The sequence below is a fragment of the Capsicum annuum genome, chromosome 8 (assembly GCF_002878395.1).
Source record: "Capsicum annuum cultivar UCD-10X-F1 chromosome 8, UCD10Xv1.1, whole genome shotgun sequence".
Classification (NCBI taxonomy): Eukaryota; Viridiplantae; Streptophyta; class Magnoliopsida; order Solanales; family Solanaceae; genus Capsicum; species Capsicum annuum.
This window is the reverse complement of record NC_061118.1, coordinates 147,525,531-147,550,972: the sequence shown is the minus strand read 5'-3', so window position 1 is coordinate 147,550,972 and position 25,442 is coordinate 147,525,531. Positions and strand designations below refer to the sequence as shown.

The window sequence follows — 25,442 nt, the reverse complement described above, 5'->3', positions numbered from 1 at the left end:
TTGGATTACCAAGGTATTGGTGTTGTGACATAAATGACAAAACAAAGGTACATGACTCGCTGCAGAAGCTTTATAATTGCGTGACAATTTAAGAAATTTACCCGGCAAATTTACTTGTGGCACTGTTTCTGATTAATAAAATTCAATGTTTCTAAAAAATAAAAAAATCTTTCAACTTAGAATTACGTTAGAATAACTTTGAAATAGAGGTGGTTAAGAACATGAGGTCTGAGGTTTAAATCTCATCAGAGATTTAAAAAAAAAAAACTGTAGTTGATTCTTCTTATCTATCTTAGCATTGATAGATAGACGGGCGATGGGCATATATCCATAAATTTAGTCGATGACGTTGGAAAAAGTAGAGGGATCTTTGTTCTATATAACCAAAAACAAAATTAGAAATAGATGGGCCTAGAATGAACGTTATGGGCCGGGTCGCTTAGGCACTGATGTTACACAGCAGCCATCATTTTGGGACATTAGTGGGTAATAGGAGATCTACGGGAAGAAGAAGAAGAATGGGGGTAATGGGGAAATTAAGAATGTTCGTGGTCCAGGAACCAGTCGTTGCTGCTTCTTGTCTCATCGGCGGCTTCGGTAATTCTCTCTTTATCTCTATCTCTGTCTCTACTTTCACCAAATCTAAGATTTTGACTTAGTGGATGCAAAATGCAATTTTGGGGGGATATTTGTGGCAATTGAATTGTACGCATATTTAGAATTTATGAACTGTATATGGGTTGGAATCAGGCGTTACTCTGGTTGAATCTATGAAATCCGCTGTTTTCAAAGTTCATATTTTGAAGAATGCCTCATCATCAGCTCTAACAAAATCTTGAGAATTGGAAGCTAAGATTTATCTTTTTTGGGTCCGGATGATGTGTATTTCGGTAATTGGTACTAGCTTCTCTGAATGTACAAATGCTTGATTACCAATTCCTTGCAAATTTATATGATAGCTGATTCAGCAATAGTCAATTTGGATATTGTAATTCTTTATTTTGGTAATACTTTTTTAGAAGAAAATTAATTGAGGTTCCAACTAGTTCTTCATAACACAAATAATGGACCTATAAGGTAGTGATTGGTCTCTGTAGGTGGAGGATATCTAGAGATTTTTGGATATGTCAGGATAACATTGTGATTAATGGGATAGTGTGTCTCCCATTTTTATCAGGAAAACATTTTCTTGTGATTAAGTAGGCATACTAAGATATTAATCTGAGACACTTTTCGGGGTGTCTGTTCCTCATTCTGAACTCTAAATATCAAGTTCGTCTTTTGTGAGTGAATCTTCTTATTTATTCGTTGAGCTGTAAGTTTTTTTGTTAGTAGTGGATTGGTTAGAGCTAGTAGTGGCAGCTGGTTTGCCTCTCAATATATCTTATTGAAAGAATATTGAAGGTCTGGCCTAACTCGTATTTTGATAATAGGGAAATATACAGCAAAATAAGTAGATAATTGAGAAGAATAACCTCCACATAGTGTCACAAGTATGATTTCTACAAAAGGATAACCTGCATCAAGTTCATCTGTTGCCCAAAAAGTAATTTGCTACCAGATGACTCCTTATTCTTGCATTTTACATACACGTGAGCACGCATATAACATATATATTTGTATGTCTCACTCTAATAGAGCTAGACTCTCTTTTGTACTTGTTATCTTTTGTATGTCTTCATCTTCTTGGTGCCATCAATGATATTACTTGCCTCCTCGAAAAAGTGTCTCTATTTATGTATGGACGTCCATGTGACTTTTCTTTTTAGTAGTGAGTTAATGATGGGAACCCAGATTCTGTGAACTGACGGTAGAGAGTGGGGTCCTCTTATTGCTTTTCATGCTTAGATCAGTGTAATTCCTGTATGCTAAAGCTATATCTGAGGCATATTTATGCAAGAAACCATAGTATGCATCTTAGAGACTTAGACCTTACGTTTTGTCTTTTAGCATTATGTATGCACTTCTGCATATCAAGCAGAGAATCCACAGTGTTAGAATAATAGATCAGGAACTCCTTTACTAAAACGAAATGATGGGGAGAGCAGTTGTTATCAACCTCAACTTCTGCACATGTTTATCTTTATTCGTCAAATTATATTTAGTTTAAGATTTTAAAATGCTGAATATTTTTCAGATTATATGTGATCAAATAGAGGAATTTCAGTAAGTTTGATATCTTCTTTAAAACCATAATTGACATATTCATCTGTCCCGCTGGGTTTGGAAACCAGTGATTCAGTATCTGGGATTTGGAGAAGCCTGTCTCTGCAACCGTATAGCAATCGATCATGCTAGTAAAACTCACCGACAAGTCTCTGTTTTGTCCCTTATGTGCTTCCAGAGAGGCCTTTACCGCCTGTGGGTTGTACGCATGGGGTATTGTCTATTATTGCTTCTCAGTTAACACTTGGTGGATTAGTTTCCTGTATGGCACAAGCCAACTAGGTCAGCCTTACTGGGAATCCCTGTTGCGAAAGAAATGTGTGTTAGTATAGCTCAAGAGAAGAATTACCTTGGTTAATGACTTGATGATTCTTATTACCAACTCAAGAAGTTGGGGTTAGTGTGCATCATGCAATATTGATAATTCAATTACCTGCTGAAGTAGTGCATTTTGTATACCGTTCTTTGAAAAAAGGACACTTATAAACCTTCTATCCTACCTGTCTTTCCCTTTGATTGGAAATTAGTTTGTCTTATAGCGCTTGCAATTTCAGGCCTCTTCCTTCCTGCGGTTGTAAGGCCTATTCTGGACTCTTTTGAATCATCCAAGCAAATCCCAGCACCTGCTTTAAACGATGTGAGTAATTGTCTATCTTTGTGTTATGTTCTTTCTGGTTTATGCAACTGTGTTTTTCCCTCTTTTTGGTCATTTTCCTCATCATGTTTAGATATGTTGTTGGTTTGTTTGATTTTGCTTATACATAAGGCTGTTTTCTTTTGGGGATAAGCATAAACAGTCCCCGGACAAACTATGCCAGTTCACATTTTGTGGATGCTAAATGGGATTTTGTCAATGTCATCCATGTTTACGATATGCTTTGACTCAGATTGTAAGAGTGTTATAGCATCATATTGTGCCAACCAAAGTGATGATTTGTGTTATGAGTGCTAAGTTGAGATTTGAATTGTGAATTGTTAAATCTAGCCTCTAGTTTTTTGGATCAATGAATGTCCATAACTATTCACTTTGTCTCAATTGTTCTACTGAGTGCTAGATATCTCTCTAAGGTTATCATAGATTTCTTGAAATTGGCTGCATGTGACATTTCAAAGAATGAAAACAAGCTTTTGAACCGAAATGCTTTCAAGCTGCTTATTAGTTGTTCATGTCGTACGTCTATGTTGATGTTCCGTTGATTTTGGTTCTCTTCTTCAATTAACATAGTTTGCTACTTTGTGCAGGTGGTTGCGGGTATGACCGGTAAAAAACAAGGATAAGATACTTGTGAGGTTTTAGTTTCAACCAGCTCCTTTTAGGCTTATTCCATCCCTTTTGTGTCATCCTGATCAGATGTGAAAATAAGGTCTATTTTTGTGGATAATTTAAATGTTTTGTGCAAGGAGGGGAGAGACCCTCCTCATTTGTAAGCACTTGGATTCAAATATCGAATTGACTTCAGTTATAACCTAATCAAATGCATCTGAGGCTTATCATTATTTTGATCCGTCTCTGTTTGAATTGTTTTTTTGTTTTCTCTCGAGAATTTTGTTCATCTGAGCACCTTCCTCTTTTGATTTTGGCAGCCTAGTATATAACTGAAGTGACCTGAAATGAACATATGTTACTAATGTTGGTTACTGTTAGTGGGAAAGGCTTCACTGTCTGAAGTATGCCCATGCTATCATATGCTTATTTCTTTGTACGTCACGATGGAAACTCAAATCTTATGTTGGTTGGACTTGGAGAGGAAAGTTCACCGTTTGTTTTCTCTGTGTAGCTTTTACCAAAGTATAATTTTGTTGAGTGGAAAATCACAAAAGTCTTCCAGGTTGGTATTACCAAAATGCAAACCGTAAATATTCACTTCAAGATGATACAAGGATAAGTGGAAATTGAATCCAGAAAATGATCTCACAATATTTACAACAGGTTATGGTGAAATTCAAGGCTAATGCTCTCAAAGCACAGTACATTTGTTTCTATATTTCCTGCGTATTTAACCAGGAGTACTTAAAATGACTAGAGAAAGCAACATAAAAATCTTTTTAACTTCATTAACATAACAGCCATTGTTGAAGCTTAGCCGATAAGCGCTTCTTTCTTTGATTTTTTGCTCTTCCATGGTATTACCTGCTTGAATCCTTCGTATATAGTTGCCTGTGAGATTTCAACAAGAACAATACTTGAGTTTAGTAATGCTGATGGAAAATAGAAGAGGACATGAAATTTTATTTTATGAAAGCCAATATTCATGCATAACTTTTTCTATAGCCATGTTGTTTGGCTTTAGACCATAACTTCGTATGTATTTTCAATGTTGTAACGGATACTTGGTACTTTCTATTCTATCAGTACATGTATTTAATAAGCCTGCCTACCAAAACTAAAGAAATCAACTGTTATTTTTTGTCCAAGTTTAAAGTCTGATCTCTCGTAATGTTCACCAACTTTATTAATTGCTAAGACACATCCTTGAATTATAATTGAGAAATGGTGGGATGGCCATGTTGAATATTGGTAAGAGCATGAAAATGATAGCAGGGCAAGAAAAATCACCAAGGATGAAAAGTCTACACACTTCCCAGTGATCTTTCCCATTCCATTACTAAAAATAGGTTTCAATAAGCCAGCCAGCCCATATCCTCAATTCCCTTTTCCCCATTAACTACGATGACATTGGGTGCCCTATAACTTTGGACATTACCTACTTGCTCATCCAACCCCATCTATTACTCCCACGTTCTATTTTTACTTGTATAGTATTAGACTTTGACATATTCCTTAAGGAGTAGTGAATAAAATAACAAATAAAAGTGAACGGGGAAAGTAACACATTGAGACTTAATTGCTAACAGCTATTTTTGTTTTGTGTAACACCTACCCCTTGCCTAAAAGTGAAGTTAACTAGGCCCCTTCCTTAACCCCACTGCCGTCTTCTTCAACCTCATCACCTGCCCCAATTATTAAGCTTTGTCATTACTCCATCTCTTTTGTTTTCATTGTGATCCAATTCCATTACCAAAAAAGGTATTTTTAGTTAATTCTTATGAATTCAGTCATCAATTCTTCAAGTTTTATTTTAACAAATTGGAAACAAAGTTGCTATAAGTAACAATATCTTACAACAAAAACTTTATAGGAATGATTGATAATTTTATAGTCAAAGAACAAAAGGTTGATATTTAAAGGGTTGGAGTGGGGCGGCCAACCTATAGTGTCTAGCTCAGAGGCTAGAGTGCGTGAAATTTATCACGATATTGTATATTAAGATAGCATTGTGTTACAAGGAAGCTTTGTACTTCCTCCATTAAAGATTAATTGGCCTTTGATCTTGGACATCTCTTGAGAAGAAAATTTTCACATGTAGTTAACTAAATTAACCTTATTGACCATGTTTTAGAATTTTAAATTTTACTACTACTTTATGCGGTTGTTTATACTAAAAATAATATGAACAAAAAAGTAATAACTCTTTTGATTGTGAAAATGGATGATAAAATGAAACATCTATTTGTGATGTCAATACATAAACATGCCCTTTAACTTGGCCTCAAATTACATTTATGACCTCCAACTTTGGGTGGAAACAAATAGACACTTAAACTTATATAGAGTTGAACAGGTAGATACATATGTTCCATGTGGCATCCTACGTGGCCAAGTCTTATCCTACGTAACATCCTACGTGTATTATGTCACATAGGATGTGTATGTTCACTTATTTAATTTTATATAAATTTAAGTGTCTACTTGTGTAGACCCAAAGTTTAGGATCATAAATGTAATTTGAGGCCAACTCAAATAACAAGTTTATGTATTACGCCTAAAATGAAAGTAGCTAAGAGGTGAATGAATGGCTGCAAAGCACTAGAGTCAACAGTCATCTGAATCTAATACTTTACAAAATAATTTTATGTAAAAATTCACTAAAATTATAAGAAATTATAGATTCGAACTCATAATCTAAATACACAATAGGTTCAAATCTAAAACCCTATACATTCAAACTCATAAACATTAATCGAGGGGATTAGGACAGAAGAAAAACAGTACTAGTAGCAAGATTCACAAATAAATTTGCAATCTTTAAATAACTGATTCGTGTATTTGATATAATAAAGACTTACCCAAATATGAGTCTTAGCCTGTGACTGTGAGAGACCTGAAAAGCTTCCACTTCTTTCAAGTGTTGCCATTTTCATAGTGCATTCATCATTAAGACTAACACAATCTGTTGAATCATCTCTACCAGATTTGCCTTTAACATTATTACTATTGCGGCGCCACCAGCTTTTACTCTCCACTTTCTTCTTGCCAACAACAAATGCACTATTTTGTCCTGTTTCAGAGCTAGCAGTACTGTCAAAAGACCCTTGTCTACGACGATCCCTCAAGAACCTGAAGGATGAAAACCTAGGCTTGTTGGTTATATAAGGCCCATCGAAAACAGTTGTAGGGGAAGCACTTTTGTTTGATTCCATGTAGTAGTTGTAAAGCCTTGGAGGTGGCTCTAAGCATAGTTTGGGCTCATTGAAGTTAATAGAGTTTGGTAAAGGGATAAGATCAGTACATGGACGAGGCTTCCCAGGCTCTTCTTCCCAAGAAAATGGTATGGATGCTAAAGTGTGTAGAGGAGTTAACATGCCTAAATCATCTTGTGCATTTACTGAAAACAAAGGAAGTTTTAGTGTTGAACTTGATTCTTTCACCATGATCCTTGTTCTTTTAGGGGACTGAAATGGGAGTTTATTTAATTTAGAAAGGATATGGCTATTTTTTGTTGTTGTTGTTGTTGTTGTTGCTTTGCTGGTTTGGTTCAGAAGGTACAGAGAAGAGTAACATCAGTTATGGACATAGAGGAAAAGACCAAAAGACTATAAATAGTAGTAGCGCATTTGCTATACCTCTACCACGTTCTTGACTTTTGGGATTATGATGGCTGTATTAATTGACTCTATTACTGTTTTAGTGTTAGCTGCCTGACATTATGAGAATAACTTTTGCTTTTCTAGTTTGTGATCATCTAGGTAACGTAAATATAAAGGTTATATGAATCAACAACTTTAAAGTCTACTGCAATTATTTTGTTTATGATATAGTCCGACTTTAAGAAAGAAAAAAAGTAAGTTAAAATATGTGATCTTAAATATAACCGACTAGTAGGAGTAATACTTATATAGCTATAAAATTTTTGTAATTTGTAATTGTAAATGTGATGTAACATTCATATGACTGTATTCTCATGTTGAAATTTTGAGTCTTATATTTTAAAAAGAAGAAAATAATTTTTTTGGAAATTTTTATGAGAAAATAAAATTCTCTTGTAAAAAGAACATGAAACTAAAAGAATTTGTAAGTAGTTAGAAAATCATTTTTGTGATTTTTTTTTTTTGACAATAAGATTGGACAAAGTGAATGAAAAAGAGAAGTATTTTTTGTGACAATGAATGTAAGCTTTAGTAAATATTTTTTGGTTTAAACTTTTTCTAATATATATAGTTCGAGAAGGTAAAAAAATAATTGTGCCATCCTAATTGGTAGCCATGTGTATGGGGAATCGAAAGGTTGAAAAGAAAAAGCAAAATTTTGACTATGATAATTTGTTAAATTATTGACAGGACATTGACTACATGAATGGTTATGATTACTTCTGTAAAGATAGGGTTAGATAGATTGACGTTATTTGGTGAAATATTTAATGTTGTTTGGACAATATGTAATAGGATGGAAAGTATTTTTGTTTTCTTCCAAATTATGTTTTTTAATGAGAATTTACATTATGTATGGGACTTTTTGGGATGAAGGATAGCATTGGATTCTAAAGCATAATGGAAAATGTCAGCTCTTTTCAGAGATATATTGGACATTTTTGCTTGAATTTTACCATAAAAACGTCACATGCCACACCAAGCATATGTCAAAACTTTTGTACATTTTTATTTACAGAAAACAGTAGTTCCAGTTTCTGTCCTCTGTTCATTCTGCAAATTTCATGTCAATTCCAATGTTTTTTATCTTTTTCGTTGAATCGAATCTAGCTTATCCTGAATTCCTGATTTCGTTTTAATTTCTGTGGGTAAATGAGGGTTACAAATAAAGTTATTTTAGTCATTGATTATTACGTATATATCAAGCGGGTCAAACATAGATAGACAATATTCGGGTGGTCAAACATACTTGTGCATCACTTCATGTACTGATATTTGCTGACAATAATATAAAACTTGTTGAAAATCGAATAGAGTTTGTTAAGAAGAGGCTTATTAGATATTCCTAATTAATTCCTATAATTATACTACTATTATTTGGTCCCTTCTCCCCTCTCTTCAACCCTATAGTACAAGTGCTCTCATTCCTAAGTGGAGCAATGAGAAAAAAGACAAAATATAGCAAACTTTTGGAACGCACGCATTAATAGTGAATACGGCTTCATATATAAGTATACCATACCGAGAGATCAGAGAGGTAGGAATTTATCGAACAAACTATCAAGAGTTGAGACTTGCTCATGACGCGAGGAGAGAGGGCTGGGGAAAGTCGTCGACGAGGCTTTAGTAAAAGTTTTACCATAAGCAGAAGACATGCTGTAGCAGCACATCAAACAATAACTTTTGGATGAGAACAAAGACATCATGTTAGACGAGTTGCCCATGTGTCTATTAAGGCTATAGCTAGCATGCATCAGCTTCTTTATACATTTAGTCTTATGATTCTGTAGAGACAGACTCGTGGTTTGTTCTATAAACATACATAGTATGTAGGAGTGACCATGAACTATTCTATTCAATTTCCAAACAAACAAACAAACAAACAAACAAACAAAAATAAAACTAACCCATTCCCATATTATCCTCACAATTACAACCCCACATTATGCCAAAAAGATTTGAGAAACAAATTGTTCTAGCGAATCAATCCTTGAAAAGTTCAATGCTATTCTAATAAAAGAGGAGGAATGCTATTCAATATATGGGCATTGAACACAAAAGTACCCAAGTCTATATAACTCAAAGCTGGCATTGAAGAAAGATGAGAATTTGCAAAAGGCAAATGATGACTTGGCCATAAAAATTCAATTTTAGACCTTAGAAAAAGAAACACTCAGACTTAGAAAAAAGAAAAGGAAAAGAAGGAAAAAGTTGGATCTTTCCTACATCATTTTCAAATTAAAGGAAGAAAAAGAAGACAGCCCAAAGATAAAGAATACAAGTCATTAAGGAGAAACAAAGATGGGAGTATATTTTTTTGGGAACCTTTATCTTTGGCCTCCTCCTTTGACTATCTTGTTCTTTTCCTCATTAAATCCTTATCACTTAAAAATAGATAACATTTAATTTAATCAAATTTTAAAAAAAAAAAAAAACTAATCGTAGATCTATAGACAAAAGAAAGAGTTAAGGGAAAATGTAGTCATAGCATAAAAAATTGTCCACCCCTTATATCAGACGGTAGTAGAAATAATAAGTGTGACCAATATGCTTGTGGTGTAACGTACAGAATTCTTAAAAACAAGTTAAAAAAGTTTTTCCTTAAATATGTTTTATATGGTACAAATTTAAATTAATCATGACCCAATATAATTTAAATACGGAAAAGGGTTAAAAATAATCCTGAACTATTGAAAATGGATCAAAAATGCCCTCCGTTTATTTTTGGCTCAAAAATACCCTTCTCTTAAACGAAATGCCACCAAATACACCACGTGAAAAAAAAAAAAAAAACTTAATCAGTCCATGTCAGCATATACGTGGAAAATCACTTCATTTAATCATCTTATCATCAACCCATTTTATTCTATTTAAAAATCCAACCCGACCCATATTCAAAATACTTGAACCCAGAGGAAATAAATTGAAGAATTTGATTGCTTATTTTTCATGTGATGGGTTCAGATATTTCAAATCGATCAAGGCAAAAGATGAGGAAATAATCAGGTCCTCAAATTATTGACATGAAAGAATCAAGTTTTAATTGGGTCAACCCTAAACAATTGGATCCTTGAATAATCGATTTGGTGTCCAAGAGCTCGGATTGCTACTGGATGTCCTATCTAAATTAGTCTAATGAGAAATCTGATTGTAGTAAAAGGAATAGTAATTTGAAGACAAAATTGAAATTTGGAGAGAGAAAGTTTAGCGGCATTATCGGACAACCACAAGTTGATGGGGTCAAGAATTTGCTCGAGTAAGTGTCGTAACTTTAAAAAAGTTAATAATGAAATGAAATGTGGTGAAAGGGATGATTTGAGAAAAAAATTGAAGAATTGATTTTTGCCTCTTGGTTTGGATTTTTAAATAGAATAAAATGTGTTGATGGTTAGATGGATTAAATGAAGTTATTTTTCACGTGTATATTGAAATGGATTGGTTAACTGGTTTTTTTATCCACGTGGCATGTTCTGTGGCATTCTGTTAGAGAGAAAGGTATTTTCGAGCCAAAAAATTAACAGAGGGGTATTTTTGAGCCAAAAAAAATTAATATAGGGGTATTTTTGAGCCAAAATAACAAATAAAGGGTATTTTTGAGCCAAAAAATAAACGGAGTATATTTTTGATCTATTTTCAATAGTTTAGGGATATTTTTGACCCTTTTTCCATTTAAATATTAAGACACCAAATAAGAAATAAAAGAAAAAAGTGCATTTTTTTTTTCTGGCCATCCTTTTGCTTTTTGTAGGGGTGAGCCATAAAGCAGTGAATAGGGTAATGAAAATTCATCCTTAGATCAGCAAAAGTGAAGCCTGATTTGATATATGTTTTGTCTTCTATGTCGACCAAAACTCACAAAATAAATTTATGATTTGATATATCAACATTATTTGCTAACATTCATTGCCTTCCCTTTGAACATGTGGAGCATTAATTTGCCAAACCCCTCCCCCACCCCACATCGTCTCTCTAAGACTAAAATACAAATGAACGTTCTTCCTTAAAATTGCTTTTCATAAAATGTTACGTAATTCATGTAACATTTAGATAATGTTACGTAATGCGTACATGCACCCAGAAGAAATTAAAGATAATGGAATATTTATTAAAGTTAATAGCAAATGTAAGAGGGCAATCTTTAGACTTTTCAAGAAAGAAAATGAGTAAAATAACTTTAAGATACTCCTTCAAACTTGATCCAATTTGATTTAAAGCAAATGCACATTCATTCATTTTATGGTAATATTCTTCTTCTTACTTTATAAATTGATAGGATAAACATGTCGTGATTAAGTTGCAAACGTTCCTTACCTAAATAAATGGAAAATGGCGTAAGATAATATCAATATCTGATAAACTCCAAACGAATGGTGCTAGAAAGTTTAATAAGTAATTAATTTCTTAAAGGATGGAAACTACAGCCAAAAAAAGGTGTACATTAATCAACACCACACAATTAAAGAAAAGCCAAGTACTTGATGATATAATGTATGTACTTTTTGTAAAGAAAGAATGACATTATCGCTATTTGAAAAGTCAGCTTGCTTCTTTGATTGCATTTTTTTAATTCTAAAAATAGTTTTAGTAAATTTATGACTTAAAATACTTTTATATAATTTTTTTATAGAATAAATATCTTACTAGTGTCAGGAAACTGGTCTTTTTTTTGGTGTGTGTAATTATAACTCTACTTTGTCAATAGGAAATATATCATAATGAGCTTGACGACACCGACAATTTTCAGCAATAATACGCTGATATATCTTATTAGTATACTTATTCACACCATTATTAGCTATATTATACGTAACTTTCTCATTTTATATTGAAATCATAAAAGTTAGTTTGGAGAAAGCAAGAATTTTTTGTGTATTTTCTCTTAACTTTTATGCTTTCCATATTTCTTTACCTGAATTTTTTGTATCGTTGAACAAATAATTACGTTGTGGGTTATATACCCAATAACAACACTGAAAAAATTAAAGGGGTAAATGTAAAAAGATCTTCAGAATAGTTTTTGGGTAAGGGGATGGGCAAAGGAGTAGCAGAATTTATAGATGGTTGACTTGTGGATGAGAAGTATAAGTTTTTATTAGAGTTTATTCAAATCAAAAAAATTTCTCATTTTGTTGTAAACCATATTGTTAATGTAACTATTGAAAGTTATGTTGCTCGGGATCTTCAAAAATATCAACATGTGTGCGTTATTTATGAAGGATCGACATAAATCCATCATCAATATTTTTAAAAAATATGAGTGACATAAATTAAAAGTATCGAGCGTCAAAAGGGCTATAATGAGAGATTAGATTTTGGATTTCATATTTCCAGAGTCTATGAAGAGACAAGGATCTTTGAGTTGGTCCCTGCAACTTTATTCTTCCATAGCCCAACATATAAATACTCTCAGCTCACTATGGCTCTATACACATTTGTGAGCCCAGGCTAGTCCAAGAGTCTATTTGGGCCAAAACTATCTTATGATGGGCTTCTATTCACCAAGGTTGCTGTTATTGGAAGTAAATCCTACTTTTGTTGTAAGAATTTCACAGATGATATTCGTTCATGGAAAATAAACTTCAACCACAAATAAAAATATGAAGAAATTATAATTTTATTGATAAACGAAGTGGTTACAAATCTGTTCCTCCCTTGATTCTTCTCTCGATTTTCTCCGTAATTCGAGGGTCATCAGTAGCGTGAACATAGGATGATCTCGATTTTCTCCGTAATTCGAGGGTCATCAGTAGCGTGAACATAGGATGATCTCTTTATTGATATCCCATAATTTTATTTTGTGGAATATTGAAAATCCCGATTTTTTACAATACCCATGAGATATTCAAGATACCTGTTTCAAGGAATATGTTACCTTTAAATAGGCAGGATTTAGGGTAAAGTAGCCTCCTAGACTTTACCAAAATTTGGATTCTTCAGTCCCACAAATTTTAGATGTCAATAGATATATTGTTATTTAATTTGTTCCTAAAATTATTTTTTTTTAAATGCCCACTTCTATCAACTTTGGAGATGTGGGGTGTGTTTTGTATGATGGAAACACCATAAAATATTTTTCACTCACCAACCAAACATGAGAAAATAAGCAGAAAACCAACTTATTTTCCAAGAAAAACATTTTCCATGGAAAATATTTTCCATCGTATCAAACACACCCGTGGTGTTTAAAGTTAGGTTTGACGAATCATAACTTAAAACAAATAGGACTCACATGCATTTCTTTATGATATTCAGGCAAAAATGACAAAATTCAACCTCATGTGACGACCTTTAGTCCAAAAGAGCTGAACTTCAGCTTGGTTCAGGTCATTATAGTGGAACTTCAACCATATAAATTTCAGACAACGCACGTCTAAAATTATTCTGAATTGGATAGACTTACAATTTTCTGCACTCCACATGTAGAGCTTAAATGATGGTGCCAAAATTAGATACCCGTACACTTTTTGCCGTTTTTGATAACCATTTCACAGACATTATATGCTTTTAGTGGTAACAAATAAAATACAGAGAACATGACTACAGACATAGTTCATAAAATCAAAATAGAGAACATCTAAGTCCCCAGATAAGTCCTTTACGAAAACAATACTGGGGGTCTATTCGATTTGATACAACGCATATAATCATACAGATTCTAAATACATCATGCATTTAGCATGATTGAAGAAACACTTGTTCCTTAACATGATCAAATTAGATCAATTTTAGTCGAATGAAGTTTTTGTGTTCAGATCCCTCACACACCTCTCTCTCATTAAATTTACAACCTAATAAGCCAATCCAAATAGCAAACCATTCGACTGGTACAATTTCTTTCTGCGCAGTAATGCGAGCAAGGTTTTGATGAGAGGGGCCTTATTGCAAAGGGCTCTAGTTGCGGCATGTGTGCGAGAATCCCTATACGATGTGGGGGCACAAGCTCTCAGTGGCAAGCCCCTCAAGCTTGCTTGGGAGATTACAGACTCTCAGGTACCAAGTCTGCCCACTATGAAAACGGCTCTACCTAAGGTAGGGTCCAACAGCTCGAAGAGTACTCCATGTCACATGGTGACCGGTGTGCAGGGGTCATACTTAATTTGCATTGTATTGTTGCTATTCAATGGTTGGCCCATTATCCAGCAATAAGCTCCCTAGGCAAAGGTTGAAGAAACAGTCCAAATTATATCAAGTCTAACCTCCCCCATCCCCTCTCTCCTCCCTCTTAAACAGGGACGGAGCCAACCTTTGTATGGGGTTCTTTCGGCATCAAAAAATTGTACTATATGGTTAAAAAATTTTCTTTGTACATATAATACATATCGAACCTACTTCGCTTAGTTTTCCTTCAATTTTGATCCCTTTTAGTGGAAATTTTAGTTTCGCCTCTGCTCTTAAAAAGTATTTTGTAAACAAAACGACAGTAAAAAAGTCGAAGCAAATGTTGAGTAGCACGAGGATGACGACTTGAAAGATTCGAAAATTAGAGAAAAAGACGTTCCCCAAACTGAAAAATATTTCATGTCTTTGTCACAAAGATACGGTACGTTTCATTTTTATCTCCTTTCAAAAGCAAAACAATCTTCTGAGAAATCAACTCTTTTGCCTTCACATTCAAGAAAGGATCCGAAAAGACAACAGCACTAGTTAGCAAACTTCAGCACATTTTCATCACAAATAGACTAGATCCACAAAATTTCAAACCTTATTATGCCACCACCCTAAAGGTTTAGCTGCCATTTGTAATCCCACCAAACACCCAACTAATATGATTTTTATTAAAGAAAACATGAATAGAATGAGACTCCAAGCTTTTCGGACCACAGGAGTAAAAGTACTATATTTTATCTTAGTTGAGGATCACATGCAGAGCACAGTAAGGACCATTACTGGGAACCATGTGCATATACACTTGGCCTTGAAAATCAACGTAAAAATAAAGCTGTAAATATATTTGTATAGTCGGTAGTAATGTTGCCAAATAATTAATGGTACGGATTTGGGACAGAGCCTGAAAAGATAATGGGGGGCCACAAATTCATAGCTGTTAATGTTACAGTTACTGTCACTTTTTTTCCACTCAGTGCTATAAAGAAATAGCTCAACTATAGTTTGCCATCAAGAAACAAGCATGTCTAAATTAGTTGGCTTTTTCCACAGACTGATCAAATCAAACCCCACCAAAACATGTCAACAACGACAAAGGTATTTACATTTTTCCACAACTAACCTTAACTACAAGATTAATAAAGTCATTAATCCATGAAGGCAGTTCCTCAGTACTCTTCTACTTAGGAGCAAAACACTTTTAACTCCACTGCCCTTCCTAGTTTTTTTCACAAGAGAAGAGAAACAAACAAAAATTAAATAAAGAAAAAACATGTCTTCTCGTTAAGCCTTTTTACCCCCACATATATTTCTAGCCATTATATCAACAAGTTTGTGCAAGTTTTCTTCATCCTTCAAGGTTTAACCTCTGAATCTACACTTGGCATTGTCGCTTCGCCTTCTACTGATAAAATAGGAAGCTTGCATCTAGGGGTCATCTTCTTCACTTCCTCGCTAGAATATATAAATATCCTCCTCACCATATTGCAGAACTCTCTGCAATCAAGAAATTAAATTTAAACAATCAGTCAACAGAAAAGCTAATAAAACCAAAACGGTTGCAGAGACTTACGGCCATGGATCGTCCCCAACAAGCATCATATCATCCTCGTCATCCGTGTACACAACTTCCCATTTGTTTCGAGGGCAAAGCTCTCCCTTGATGTCGAATATCTTCTCCAGCTCACTGATAAGATTATCATAGCCACTTAGTGCAGTCAAGTCAACCGCACGTCCAACACGAACCCCTTGCATTTGTACCTATAATTTGGATAATTATGCTTACAGATAAGTAAAGTGAAAATCTAAAGAACTAACATAAGCTATCTTACGTACCTTGGTACGAGTTCGTGAAGAAGTGAGGCCCTGCTTGTGTGTATCCTTTGGTAGTGCCTCCAATGGGACTTGCTCCTTTTCGTCTGAATGATTCAGATGCTCAACACACTGGTCCTTATCAACGTCAGACTTGTCAGGCACCATGGGCGCCTGATCAGCTGAGCTGGATGCAACATTCGGACCAAGAATTTCTTTCGCCTTAGTAGGCGTATTATTAGAGTTCCGCAAGTCAATTCCAAATAAGCGACAGCTAGAAGATATCTCACGCTTATTACCCCTATCCACTAGGTCATGTAAGAGGCCATTACTTGCCCTTGAGGACATCGGAGAACCATAATCCAACAGAGCTGATCGTGTGATCAGCTGCTTGTTGTCTTCAATCGAGTCGCGGAGCAGATTGAGGGAACCATTTTCAAGTATACTATGCTGCCAAGCTCCACTGATATGTGTCCTACAACTAGTGTTGCTCACGCCGTTGGAGAGGCTGCTATTCTGCTTTGAGGACCAGAATAGTTGGTTATCATGGCTTTGCACTTCAGTAATACTACCTAAGTGGCTCACTTCAAGAGTAGGACCAGATCCAGGGTACCAGAATGGAGAAGAAGCTGAGGCAACTGCAATTTCTACAACAAACCAGTTATTGCTGGATTTCAATGACTGGGCTTGTAGAAGGGTAAAGGAAAAGCGAGAAACGAACAGAAGTTACTATATACCAGTGCGGGGAAGATCAAGGGGTCGGGGTCTTTTGCTCTTTATTCCTGGTTGTGCAACATCTCCACTAGTAGGAGCGACAAAAGGCTCTATCTCCCATGGAGATACCCTGTCTGGCCTTACCATGGATGCCGGTTCATCCCAGTGAATCTAGAATAGAGCAAAATGTAAAAAAGTGTCGAAAGCAGACAATGAATGTGTCCAAACTTTTCCATCTAAAACCAGACATATTCAAACCTTCAAGGATCGCCATTTAGATTCTGACCATTGCGAGGAAATGTCACCAGTTCCAACTATCGTTCCAGTAAATCTGACAATTAAAATCTGCCGAAATCAAAAGCTGCAACAGCAGCGTGACCTTCAAATTAACACAAGAAAAAGGAAATAGATAGTGAACCTTCTTTCGGGAGAATCTTCTCCTTCAAACCTCATCCTGAAACGCATACCCACCGAGAACCCATGACTCACAGCCTCCAGATACTTGTTTAATCCAACTATAAATTGACTTGTCCTGATTGATATCATATGGTATCAAAAGAATAGGAAGAGGTCATATGACATGCACAGTGTAAACATTTAATCAGTGCATCTAAATGAAGATAGAGGAATACCTTGGCTTATAATACACAACAAACCGAGTGTTCGTTGTAATAGCATGAGATGCAGTCGCAAGAACTCCGAGATGCATACTTTGGCTGGATATCACAGATTGAGGCATAGGGCTTTGCTGGCGAGCAAGACGCCGAACCCCAACATGTAGTTCTCCATTACCATCCCTGCAATATTTAAGACACATCACATCTATTTCATGGAAAATAAAATATGAACTGGCACCAGTTCTAAACAAGTAAAAAAGAGAGTTAGCACCTCAGGAACACGAAAGCATCACCAGCAACCAATCTCTTGGATGTTACAAATGTACTCCATCCAGTAGTGAGCAAGTGTCTTCGAGGTTGGCCTGAAAAGTAGCTAGGTATATTAAGGAACTACGACAATACACGCGTGTACAAGAGTCTAAATTCAACTTAAAATATTCGTTATACCGAGAGAGTTTAACCACTCCAAAAACTGAAAGAACCAACATTAGTTATTTCTTACTGTATCCTAGTAGAAGTTACCTCTAAAGATATGCTTAAATCGCCACTCATACCCATGAAGATCTTTAGCAACCAGATCTTGGGTCGGAGTCGCCTGAGTCATGTCCTGTTGATGCCACATATCAGTCAAAATATCAAGAACATATAACCCTCTAAAAATTTGCTAAAATAATCAGTCTAAGACAGGAAGGAGAAGAAATGAACTTCTCTCCTGCAAATTCACTCGTCAGAACATGAAGATGAATGAATCTTACACAACAGTTGCTGATATTGAAAAACTAAGTCGTACATATAGTTCAATTTTAAACCCATTTTGCTCATCAATCTTTCTCTTGAAACAAAAAAGAGTGAACACAAAATGAAAGAACTACCAGTTGCGGGAGACATTCATTAGCGTGCTTCCGAAGAACAGAAAATCCTCCATGAGTGCTCGTATCTGATGCGGTTAAAATCTTACAGAACGAGTGAACCGTTCGTTTTGGCAGATCAGGCAGGCATGGATCAGGTTTAGAAGGCTCCTCTTGCTACAAGGAAGAAATTAAGTTGATGAAACACGAGAATTAGTCAAACTAAAGAATCTAAATAGCAGTCATCCAATAATTGTTCAACCCCTTACACAGAAAACATAAAACCAATTACTACGGATAGTTACCTCTGCCTCCGGATGCAATGTGATCTGGGCATAGACCTCATCAGTGTCTGCCTCAGCCTGTCAATTAAAGGTGAACGAAAACAATCAATGCTTTTCCTTTTTCCCCCTTCTACCATAACAGGACATTGACAACAAATTCAATAAACAAAGACTAGAATTCATAATCAAGACATACCAGTAACTGGATGTGAACAACGCGGCAGAGTATCTTAGAAGAAAGATTAAACTGAGGAATCTGCTGATTCACAGCTTGATTTGTTGAAGCCTCTAACTACAAAAACATGAATTAATGCACAACCATATCAAATATTCTTTTTAAAAAAGGGAACTTTAGCATCAATTAATACTTACTTGTTCGATGTGACCCTGTGGAAAGTAGTAAACACGTTCTCCATTCCGAGGAACATCCACTAAAGGCCCTGCACATGCCTTCCACAGCTCTGTATACAAATCCTCACTTCCCATACCTACTCAAAAACAAATTAACCAAAGGGAAAAAAAAATGTAACAAACTCAAATAAAATTAGAAAATGTAAAAAAAAAAATCATGAACTTGCCTAAGAAATCAAGCAAAGCCACAGAGATTGAACAGTAGTATTTGTTAAAGAACTCAACAAACAAATATATGGGAATTTTTTCACCCAAAGAAGCAACAGAAATTACTATTTAAACACATTTTTCATTAAAACTAAACTTACCCCAAATTAGGATATTTAACGATTCTTGAAATGATCAGCAAATTGCAGAAACTAAAAGACTTAACCAGCTAGCATAAGTAGCAGTTGAGAACTTTAAGGAAAAATAAAGACAAAGAAGAAGAGAAACAAACATAATCAGATGCCGAGTCAAGGTTTGCTACTATCCCTTGTCAGAAAACAACAAAAATTTCGTCGAAACTCGCAAAAACAAAAACAAAATACATAAAGAAGGAACTAATAACCAAGCGTTTTTCACCTGTATTTTGACTATGTGCCACAGAAGCTCCTCTATAACCTTCAACCAGAACCATTAAAACACCACTAAAAATAATCCCAAAAGCTCCAAGAAACTCAAGGTCCCAAAGATAAGAAAAAAAAAAAAAAAAGGATGCTAACAAACAAAGCTTTTGTTTGATGAAGAAAGTTTAATATTCACGCACTTCAACACACCCAAAACGATGATCATCATTACAAATCAAAACAAACCAAAGATGATAACATTCTAAATATGGATCCATTTTAAGTAGCAAACAAAATAGCCATTATGTGCAGCTCTTATATCTCTCACTAAATGTAAACACACACAATTGTATGTAACTGCTTTTGTGCTCTTTCTACTGTTTTTTCTCAGCTTGCTTTTTTTCAGTTACAATACCACTCTTGGAGTCTTGTAATTAGCAACCAATATTACCAATACCACCACCTTTATGGGTTTCCAAAAACCGCTTTTTCTTGCTCATTTATCACCTGAATCAACGTTACCAAATACCCAAAATCGTTTCCTTATTCTCTCTATATATCTTTTCGTCTTCCCCCCTCTATACCAGTATATAAGCTGAAAATGAAAAGCTTCTTTCACTTACTCACTTGAGACATGCTTGGGTTAAAGTTTAACCCCAGTTAAGCTTTTTTACCCCTTCTATTTTAAGTAACTTTCATCCGGTTTATTTTACTCGACTCTTGTTGAGTAAAATTAATTAGAAATATATTTTATTAATGATATTTTGAAATCTATTTTATTAACTTTCATCCGGTTTATTTCACTAGTCTGTTTTCAAGAAGACTTTTCTTCATTAAAAATAAAAAGTAGTAAAAAATTATAATAAGGCTTTTTAAAATTTTATAAATTAAAGAAATAAATTGAAATATTATTTTTAATACGAGGATCATATAAAACGAGGAAGAGAGACTATAATTTTTTTTATTGTTTCTTATTCGGTGTTCGATACCTATATTAAAGTCCGACTAATTTAAATTCGCGCTGAGTAGGGCCTCATTCGAGGTTAGCGCTCCCAATAGAGTTTTTTTCATGTCCAGAATAGACTATAACTTATCGTATAGCATAGGGAATGGACAAAAAGATTTTTACTTTAGGGTGTGTTTGGTATGATGGAAAATGTTTTTTGGAAAATGTTTTTCGATTTTCCCTTGTTTGGTTGTAATGAAATGTTGGGAAAATATTTTCCACAACAACTCATTTTCCTCAATTTGATGGAAAATGACTTCCCTCATGGGCCAAGGGAAGTCATTTTCCAAAAAATGACAAATGTGACTTATGATCCTCACCTTCGCCCCTCTTCGTCACCCCAGCAATACTCATATTCATATGACTCAAAATTTACATTATTCGAATTATTTTTCACTGTTTTTTGCTTCAATTTTTCATTGTTTGAAATAAAAAATAGTGAAGTCCGAATTCTTTCTATGTCCAATGTTCGTTGAATGTATTGTTATTTTCATATTCATAGAGGAAGACTTACCTATGTTACTTTTGCTAATTGCATATTTCATCTTGTCATCGATATAACTTGTTTCACGAGATTGAATAAGCTTGTCGTTCCGTTATATTTCTATTAACTGTAGTGTCTTGAGATTGTCCTGACAAAATGTTGAAAAGTTTATCCTATATTTACTAATTAATAGTTGCTTAAATTCAGTGATTGTAGTATTTTAGTATTCAATATTGATATTATTTATTATTCTTAAATTATTTCTTACAAATTATTGAGTTGTTAGATGCACTGATATACTAGTTAACATTTAGTAGTATTTTATGAAAAATATTTTTTTTACTCACCAATCAAACACTAGAAAATATTTTTCTAAAAAATATTTCTTACTCACCAACCAAACACCATAAAATATTTTTTAGAAAATATTTTTCACTCACCAACCAAACATGAGAAAATAAGTAGAAAACCAACTTATTTTCCGGAAAAATATTTTCCAAGAAAACATTTTCCATAGAAAATATTCTCCATCATACCAAACACACCCTTAGTATATGACCATTTTGCCACTCACCTTCTTTCAACTTTCACCTTTTTGGAAAATTTTACACTCATTTTACATGTCAAAAGATAAATCCAATAATAGGGTTGCTCAAATTGTTTTTAACACATTTCACTTTTAAAACACCTTTTTGGAAAATTTTACACTCGTTTTACATGTCAAAAGATAAATCCAATAATAGGGTTGCTCAAATAGGTTTTAACACATTTCACTTTTAATTTTAAAATTGTGAATTCAGTTTATTCAAAAAAAAAAGGCGAGAGCTCACAATTTAAAAAATCAGATAATTCCTTGTGTTAAGACTTATGAATAAGAAATATAGTAGTTATTCATCTTTCTTTAGTTATTTACTTAGTACTATTTATACAAACAACAATAATAATATAGTCACGGCTCAGAAACAATATTATTGAAGCAGGATTTTGCAAGAAAAATATACACAATCAAAACTAGAAAACTAAGAGACAATGCAACTAATCTCACATACTTGTCACACTTTTTATTTTCAAAGTCCAAAAGGGTAAATTATCCTATTTATTATTCGGCTCTATTTAATACTCCTATTTTTTTTGTCTTACATAATATTAAATTTTTTCATATAGAGTAAAAATAAATAATTAATTATATCTTAATTATCTAAAAATAAAAAATATTATGACATATTTGTTTTTAATAAAAATAATAAGTATTTAAAATCGGGTGAGTACTATTAATAGCAAAAAGAGGAAATGAAGAGGTTAGCCATCACTTCTTTCACATAAAATGGGATAATACCGCCTATTAATTTTTTATTTTAGTAAATCTTTGGGTCGGCTCAGTCGGTTTGAAGGGTAGTTATCTATACAAATGATTCGGGATTGATTCCTTCTCAATGTATTTTGAGTCGAGCTAGTTGCACAGAACTTGTCTAGTGCAATTTACATTTCATGTATGATTTGCAGGCTATTACACGATGAAAAAAAAAAGAATAATGCACTATATAGTATCTTTTAATTTCAAAAATTGTTCATTGAAGGATAGTTTATAACATAACAGAAAAATGGAAGGGGAACATAAAAACGTAGCATCTGACTAAGCCATCGTTTGGTAGGATGCATTTGAAAAAATTGCATGTATTAGTTATTATATTATTAATATTTTATTTGATACACCTTTTCAAACTATTTATAACTAATGAATATTATACTATGCATAACTAATATACATGAGAAACCTTGATATTAACAGTGAATTAAAATAACATTAATACATGCATAACACGTGTAAAGACACAATAACCCATCAATACCTTTTCAACATCATTTTCATTGTATTTATGAAGAGTATTTTTATAAATAATTATTTTATTTAAACTATTCAATATAAATTATTTTTAACGCATCAAATCAAACACTGATATTAACATTATTAATGCAGCATATTCTGCACCAAATCACCTCTAAATGTGCACATACAAAGATCAACATTCAATCCTCACATTTCTCGTATGACATTTATCTAATTATTAATTTATTTAAAGAGGTCATTCTCATATGTAGAAACCTTTTTATAGACATTTAAATTTAATCGATAATTGTTTCAGTTTTTGCTTTTTTTGCTTCAGACTTGAGAAAATAGTATTTTAATTGAACAGAGTTTATTTTCATGGACAACACATCATTAAACTATGCTAATTATAGACCATAGGAATACCTACTTATTTTTCCATGAATGAATGGAATATAAAGAACAATAGATGGCAGTCCAAAAGTCAACTTTAACCTTAGTTAAGTAAAGCAACTAAAGATATTGAGCAAACGTGACTTTTAACAGTGGTGTGGTCCTCACATAACGGCTGCTAAGGCATTTACGAGCGAAACCCCTTACACTATTTATAGCAACCAAATTAATATACACGAAATTTAATCCTACATCAATAATAATAACAATAATATATTAATATAATTTCACAAATGAGATATAAAAAAATAAAATTTATTCAAAGTATATATTGATTTTATAGAAGTAAAAAGGGTTTTTTTTGAAGCACTCAAATCTAAGGGCATAGTTTGTTTGTTTTTTTGTTGCAAAGAAGATATGCATTTAAGATTAATGTAGCGTACAGTTGTTGGCTTCAAAAATATTGTTCGAGGCCACATTCTGACCCTATTAGAAAATAGATGCTTGTTTAATCGTACGGTTAAAACATACGCCCTCCCTATCTGCTTGAAGGAAAGTAGCAACAAAATGTGGCATTTGCCAGTAGTGCTGAAGATCCAAATGCTTGAACCTGGCGCCATCCTTCATAAGCGCGTCCGCCACTGCATTATGCTCCCTGTAAATCCTTCTTAGGACTGGTATACGCATTTCCTCCATTAGTGACCTGCACTCAGTCAATATGTTATGATAAGATGGGTGATCTTTCTCAAGCATAAGAATTAATGTAGTAGAGTTAGTTTCAATGCTAATGTGATGAAAACTGTTAGCTCTAGCAGTGATTAGGCCATGTTTTAGAGCCAACAATTCAGCCATTGTGGGGGAGGTCAGGGGGGAGATGCATGCAGTAGCCTAATACCCAATTCCCTTCATGGTTCCTAAAAACACCTTCAATCCCCCTCTTTCCAGGATTTTCGATGGCAGAACCATCAATGTTCGATTTAAGGTTACCTCCTGAAGAGGGTGTCCATCTGACACTGATGGCGGAGTTAGTATGTGTATTAGTCTTATCTGCACAAGCTATTAAGTTATACTCCGTAGTTAGTACAACTGCCTGGTAGGGGGAAATGGGGTAATTCTTGTTGTTAAAGTTGTTCTCATTGCGACTTAGCCATATAGTCCATATGCAATATGGAAGAAGGGCCCCCCAGGTAAGCCATTTGTCGAACTCTTTACCTTTCAACTTGAGCCACTCCTCTTTCCAGTTAGCAGCATTGAAGAGGGTGGGCAGATTAGTGGGCTTAAAGCTAGAGAGATGTAAAATCTTGTCCCAAAAGGTGATGGCATTGGGACATTTAAAGAACATATGGTCAATGGTTTCCTCTTGCTGTTGGTGACACTACTTGCACAATGCTGAAATGGAGAGGCCAATGTGAGGCAGGTGAGCATTGGTGGGTAGTCGTTCATGAAACATAAGCTAAAGGAAGGTTTTGATCTTATTTAGGGTGTTAGCTTTCCAGACAATAGTGAAGTCCTTAGTATTTGGGTGAAGGATGTCATGGCTTCTGAGCAGGTTATACATGCTACCAGTGCTAAAATGGCCATCACTAGTAAGCCCCCAAGTGGGTACATCCTCCTCAGTGGAACATTGGGGTATGGGGTGGTGATGATGATCTCTTTTAGGTCATGAGGTAGGTCCATGGATAGATTGTTGAAATTTCAGGTGCCATTAGTGAACAGTTTATGCACAATAAGATTCAGGTCTGGAGCATTTAGAGGGCCATGGATGATGCTTCTTATGCTTATGAAGGAGAAAATTATACTACTAAGAAAATGAGAAACATATGATAATTAAATGATTAATACGACATAAGCATGAAAGTAGTTTAAAATTAATTCTTCAAATTTGATATAATGAACGTATTTTTTTGTTGTTATTTATTTTTGAATTGATATGAATTAAGCCTATATTTATAAGACTCCGGACAACTATTAAAATCTAATTTCATTGAAAAGTACGACACTTCTCAGTTAGTTATTAATCTCATACCTTAATTTGTGATGTTTGTATCCTCTTATTTAAAGTCATGTCTTCATTGAGTTGTAATTGTGTCATGTCATACCTAGCCATCTCTCTCTACACATTCTCGGCCTACCCTTACCTCTTCTTATTCCTATAATATCTAATTTCTCATATCTTTTCACTGAGATATTATGCATCTCCTCTTCACGCGACACCTCCAATTGTTTGAATAGCAACAACAATAGTATATTCAGTGTATTTCCACAATGTGGAGCCTGAGAAGGATAAAGTACATGCAG

General features: G+C 34.2%; 3 protein-coding genes across 5 annotated transcripts; 1 reads left to right on the top strand and 2 right to left on the bottom strand.

The window, feature by feature from the left end:
• Positions 1-316: 316 nt before the first annotated feature.
• Positions 317-3,663, top strand: LOC107839298. The gene is made up of 3 exons (XM_016682719.2): positions 317-597; positions 2,721-2,803; positions 3,409-3,663. Exons 1-3 carry the CDS (start codon positions 450-452, stop codon positions 3,442-3,444), a joined length of 267 nt encoding a protein of 88 aa, XP_016538205.1. The 5' UTR covers positions 317-449; the 3' UTR covers positions 3,445-3,663.
• Positions 3,664-4,038: 375 nt separating this feature from the next.
• Positions 4,039-7,270, bottom strand: LOC107839299 (uncharacterized protein At4g00950). Its single transcript, XM_016682720.2, has 2 exons — positions 6,295-7,270; positions 4,039-4,324 (listed from the first exon to the last, which is right to left on the bottom strand). The coding sequence occupies exons 1-2, from the start codon at positions 6,877-6,879 to the stop codon at positions 4,247-4,249; spliced, it is 663 nt and encodes a 220-aa protein (XP_016538206.1). The 5' UTR covers positions 6,880-7,270; the 3' UTR covers positions 4,039-4,246.
• A 7,834-nt stretch (positions 7,271-15,104) lies between these two features.
• Positions 15,105-20,045, bottom strand: LOC107839300 (auxin response factor 9). Of its 3 annotated transcripts, none has more exons than XM_016682721.2 (14): positions 19,450-20,045; positions 18,847-18,962; positions 18,671-18,766; positions 18,496-18,552; positions 18,215-18,367; positions 17,865-17,949; positions 17,614-17,704; positions 17,358-17,522; positions 17,144-17,257; positions 16,984-17,056; positions 16,749-16,896; positions 16,036-16,658; positions 15,773-15,960; positions 15,105-15,696 (listed from the first exon to the last, which is right to left on the bottom strand). In XM_016682721.2, the coding sequence occupies exons 1-14, from the start codon at positions 19,502-19,504 to the stop codon at positions 15,555-15,557; spliced, it is 2,106 nt and encodes a 701-aa protein (XP_016538207.1). In that variant the 5' UTR covers positions 19,505-20,045; the 3' UTR covers positions 15,105-15,554. The 3 variants fall into 3 exon arrangements, with proteins under 3 accessions (XP_016538207.1, XP_016538208.1, XP_016538209.1); XM_016682722.2 differs by having other exon boundaries at positions 16,036-16,649; positions 19,450-20,021; XM_016682723.2 differs by lacking the exon at positions 19,450-20,045 and adding an exon at positions 19,194-19,438.
• Positions 20,046-25,442: the final 5,397 nt, after the last annotated feature.

Excerpts from the sequence above, each read along its gene's own strand:
- LOC107839299 (XM_016682720.2), bottom strand. The coding sequence starts at position 6,879 with ATGGTGAAAGAATCAAGTTCAACACTAAAACTTCCTTTGTTTTCAGTA. Across the intron at positions 4,325-6,294 it reads AGGCTAAGACTCATATTTGG|GCAACTATATACGAAGGATT; the intron begins GTAAGTCTTTAT and ends GAAATCTCACAG.
- LOC107839298 (XM_016682719.2), top strand. The coding sequence starts at position 450 with ATGTTACACAGCAGCCATCATTTTGGGACATTAGTGGGTAATAGGAGA. Across the intron at positions 598-2,720 it reads TTGTCTCATCGGCGGCTTCG|GCCTCTTCCTTCCTGCGGTT; the intron begins GTAATTCTCTCT and ends TTGCAATTTCAG. Across the intron at positions 2,804-3,408 it reads CAGCACCTGCTTTAAACGAT|GTGGTTGCGGGTATGACCGG; the intron begins GTGAGTAATTGT and ends TACTTTGTGCAG.
- LOC107839300 (XM_016682721.2), bottom strand. The coding sequence starts at position 19,504 with ATGGTTCTGGTTGAAGGTTATAGAGGAGCTTCTGTGGCACATAGTCAA. Across the intron at positions 17,057-17,143 it reads GAAGATTCTCCCGAAAGAAG|ATTTACTGGAACGATAGTTG; the intron begins GTTCACTATCTA and ends TTTAATTGTCAG. Across the intron at positions 15,961-16,035 it reads CTTCACGAACTCGTACCAAG|GTACAAATGCAAGGGGTTCG; the intron begins GTACGTAAGATA and ends TCCAAATTATAG.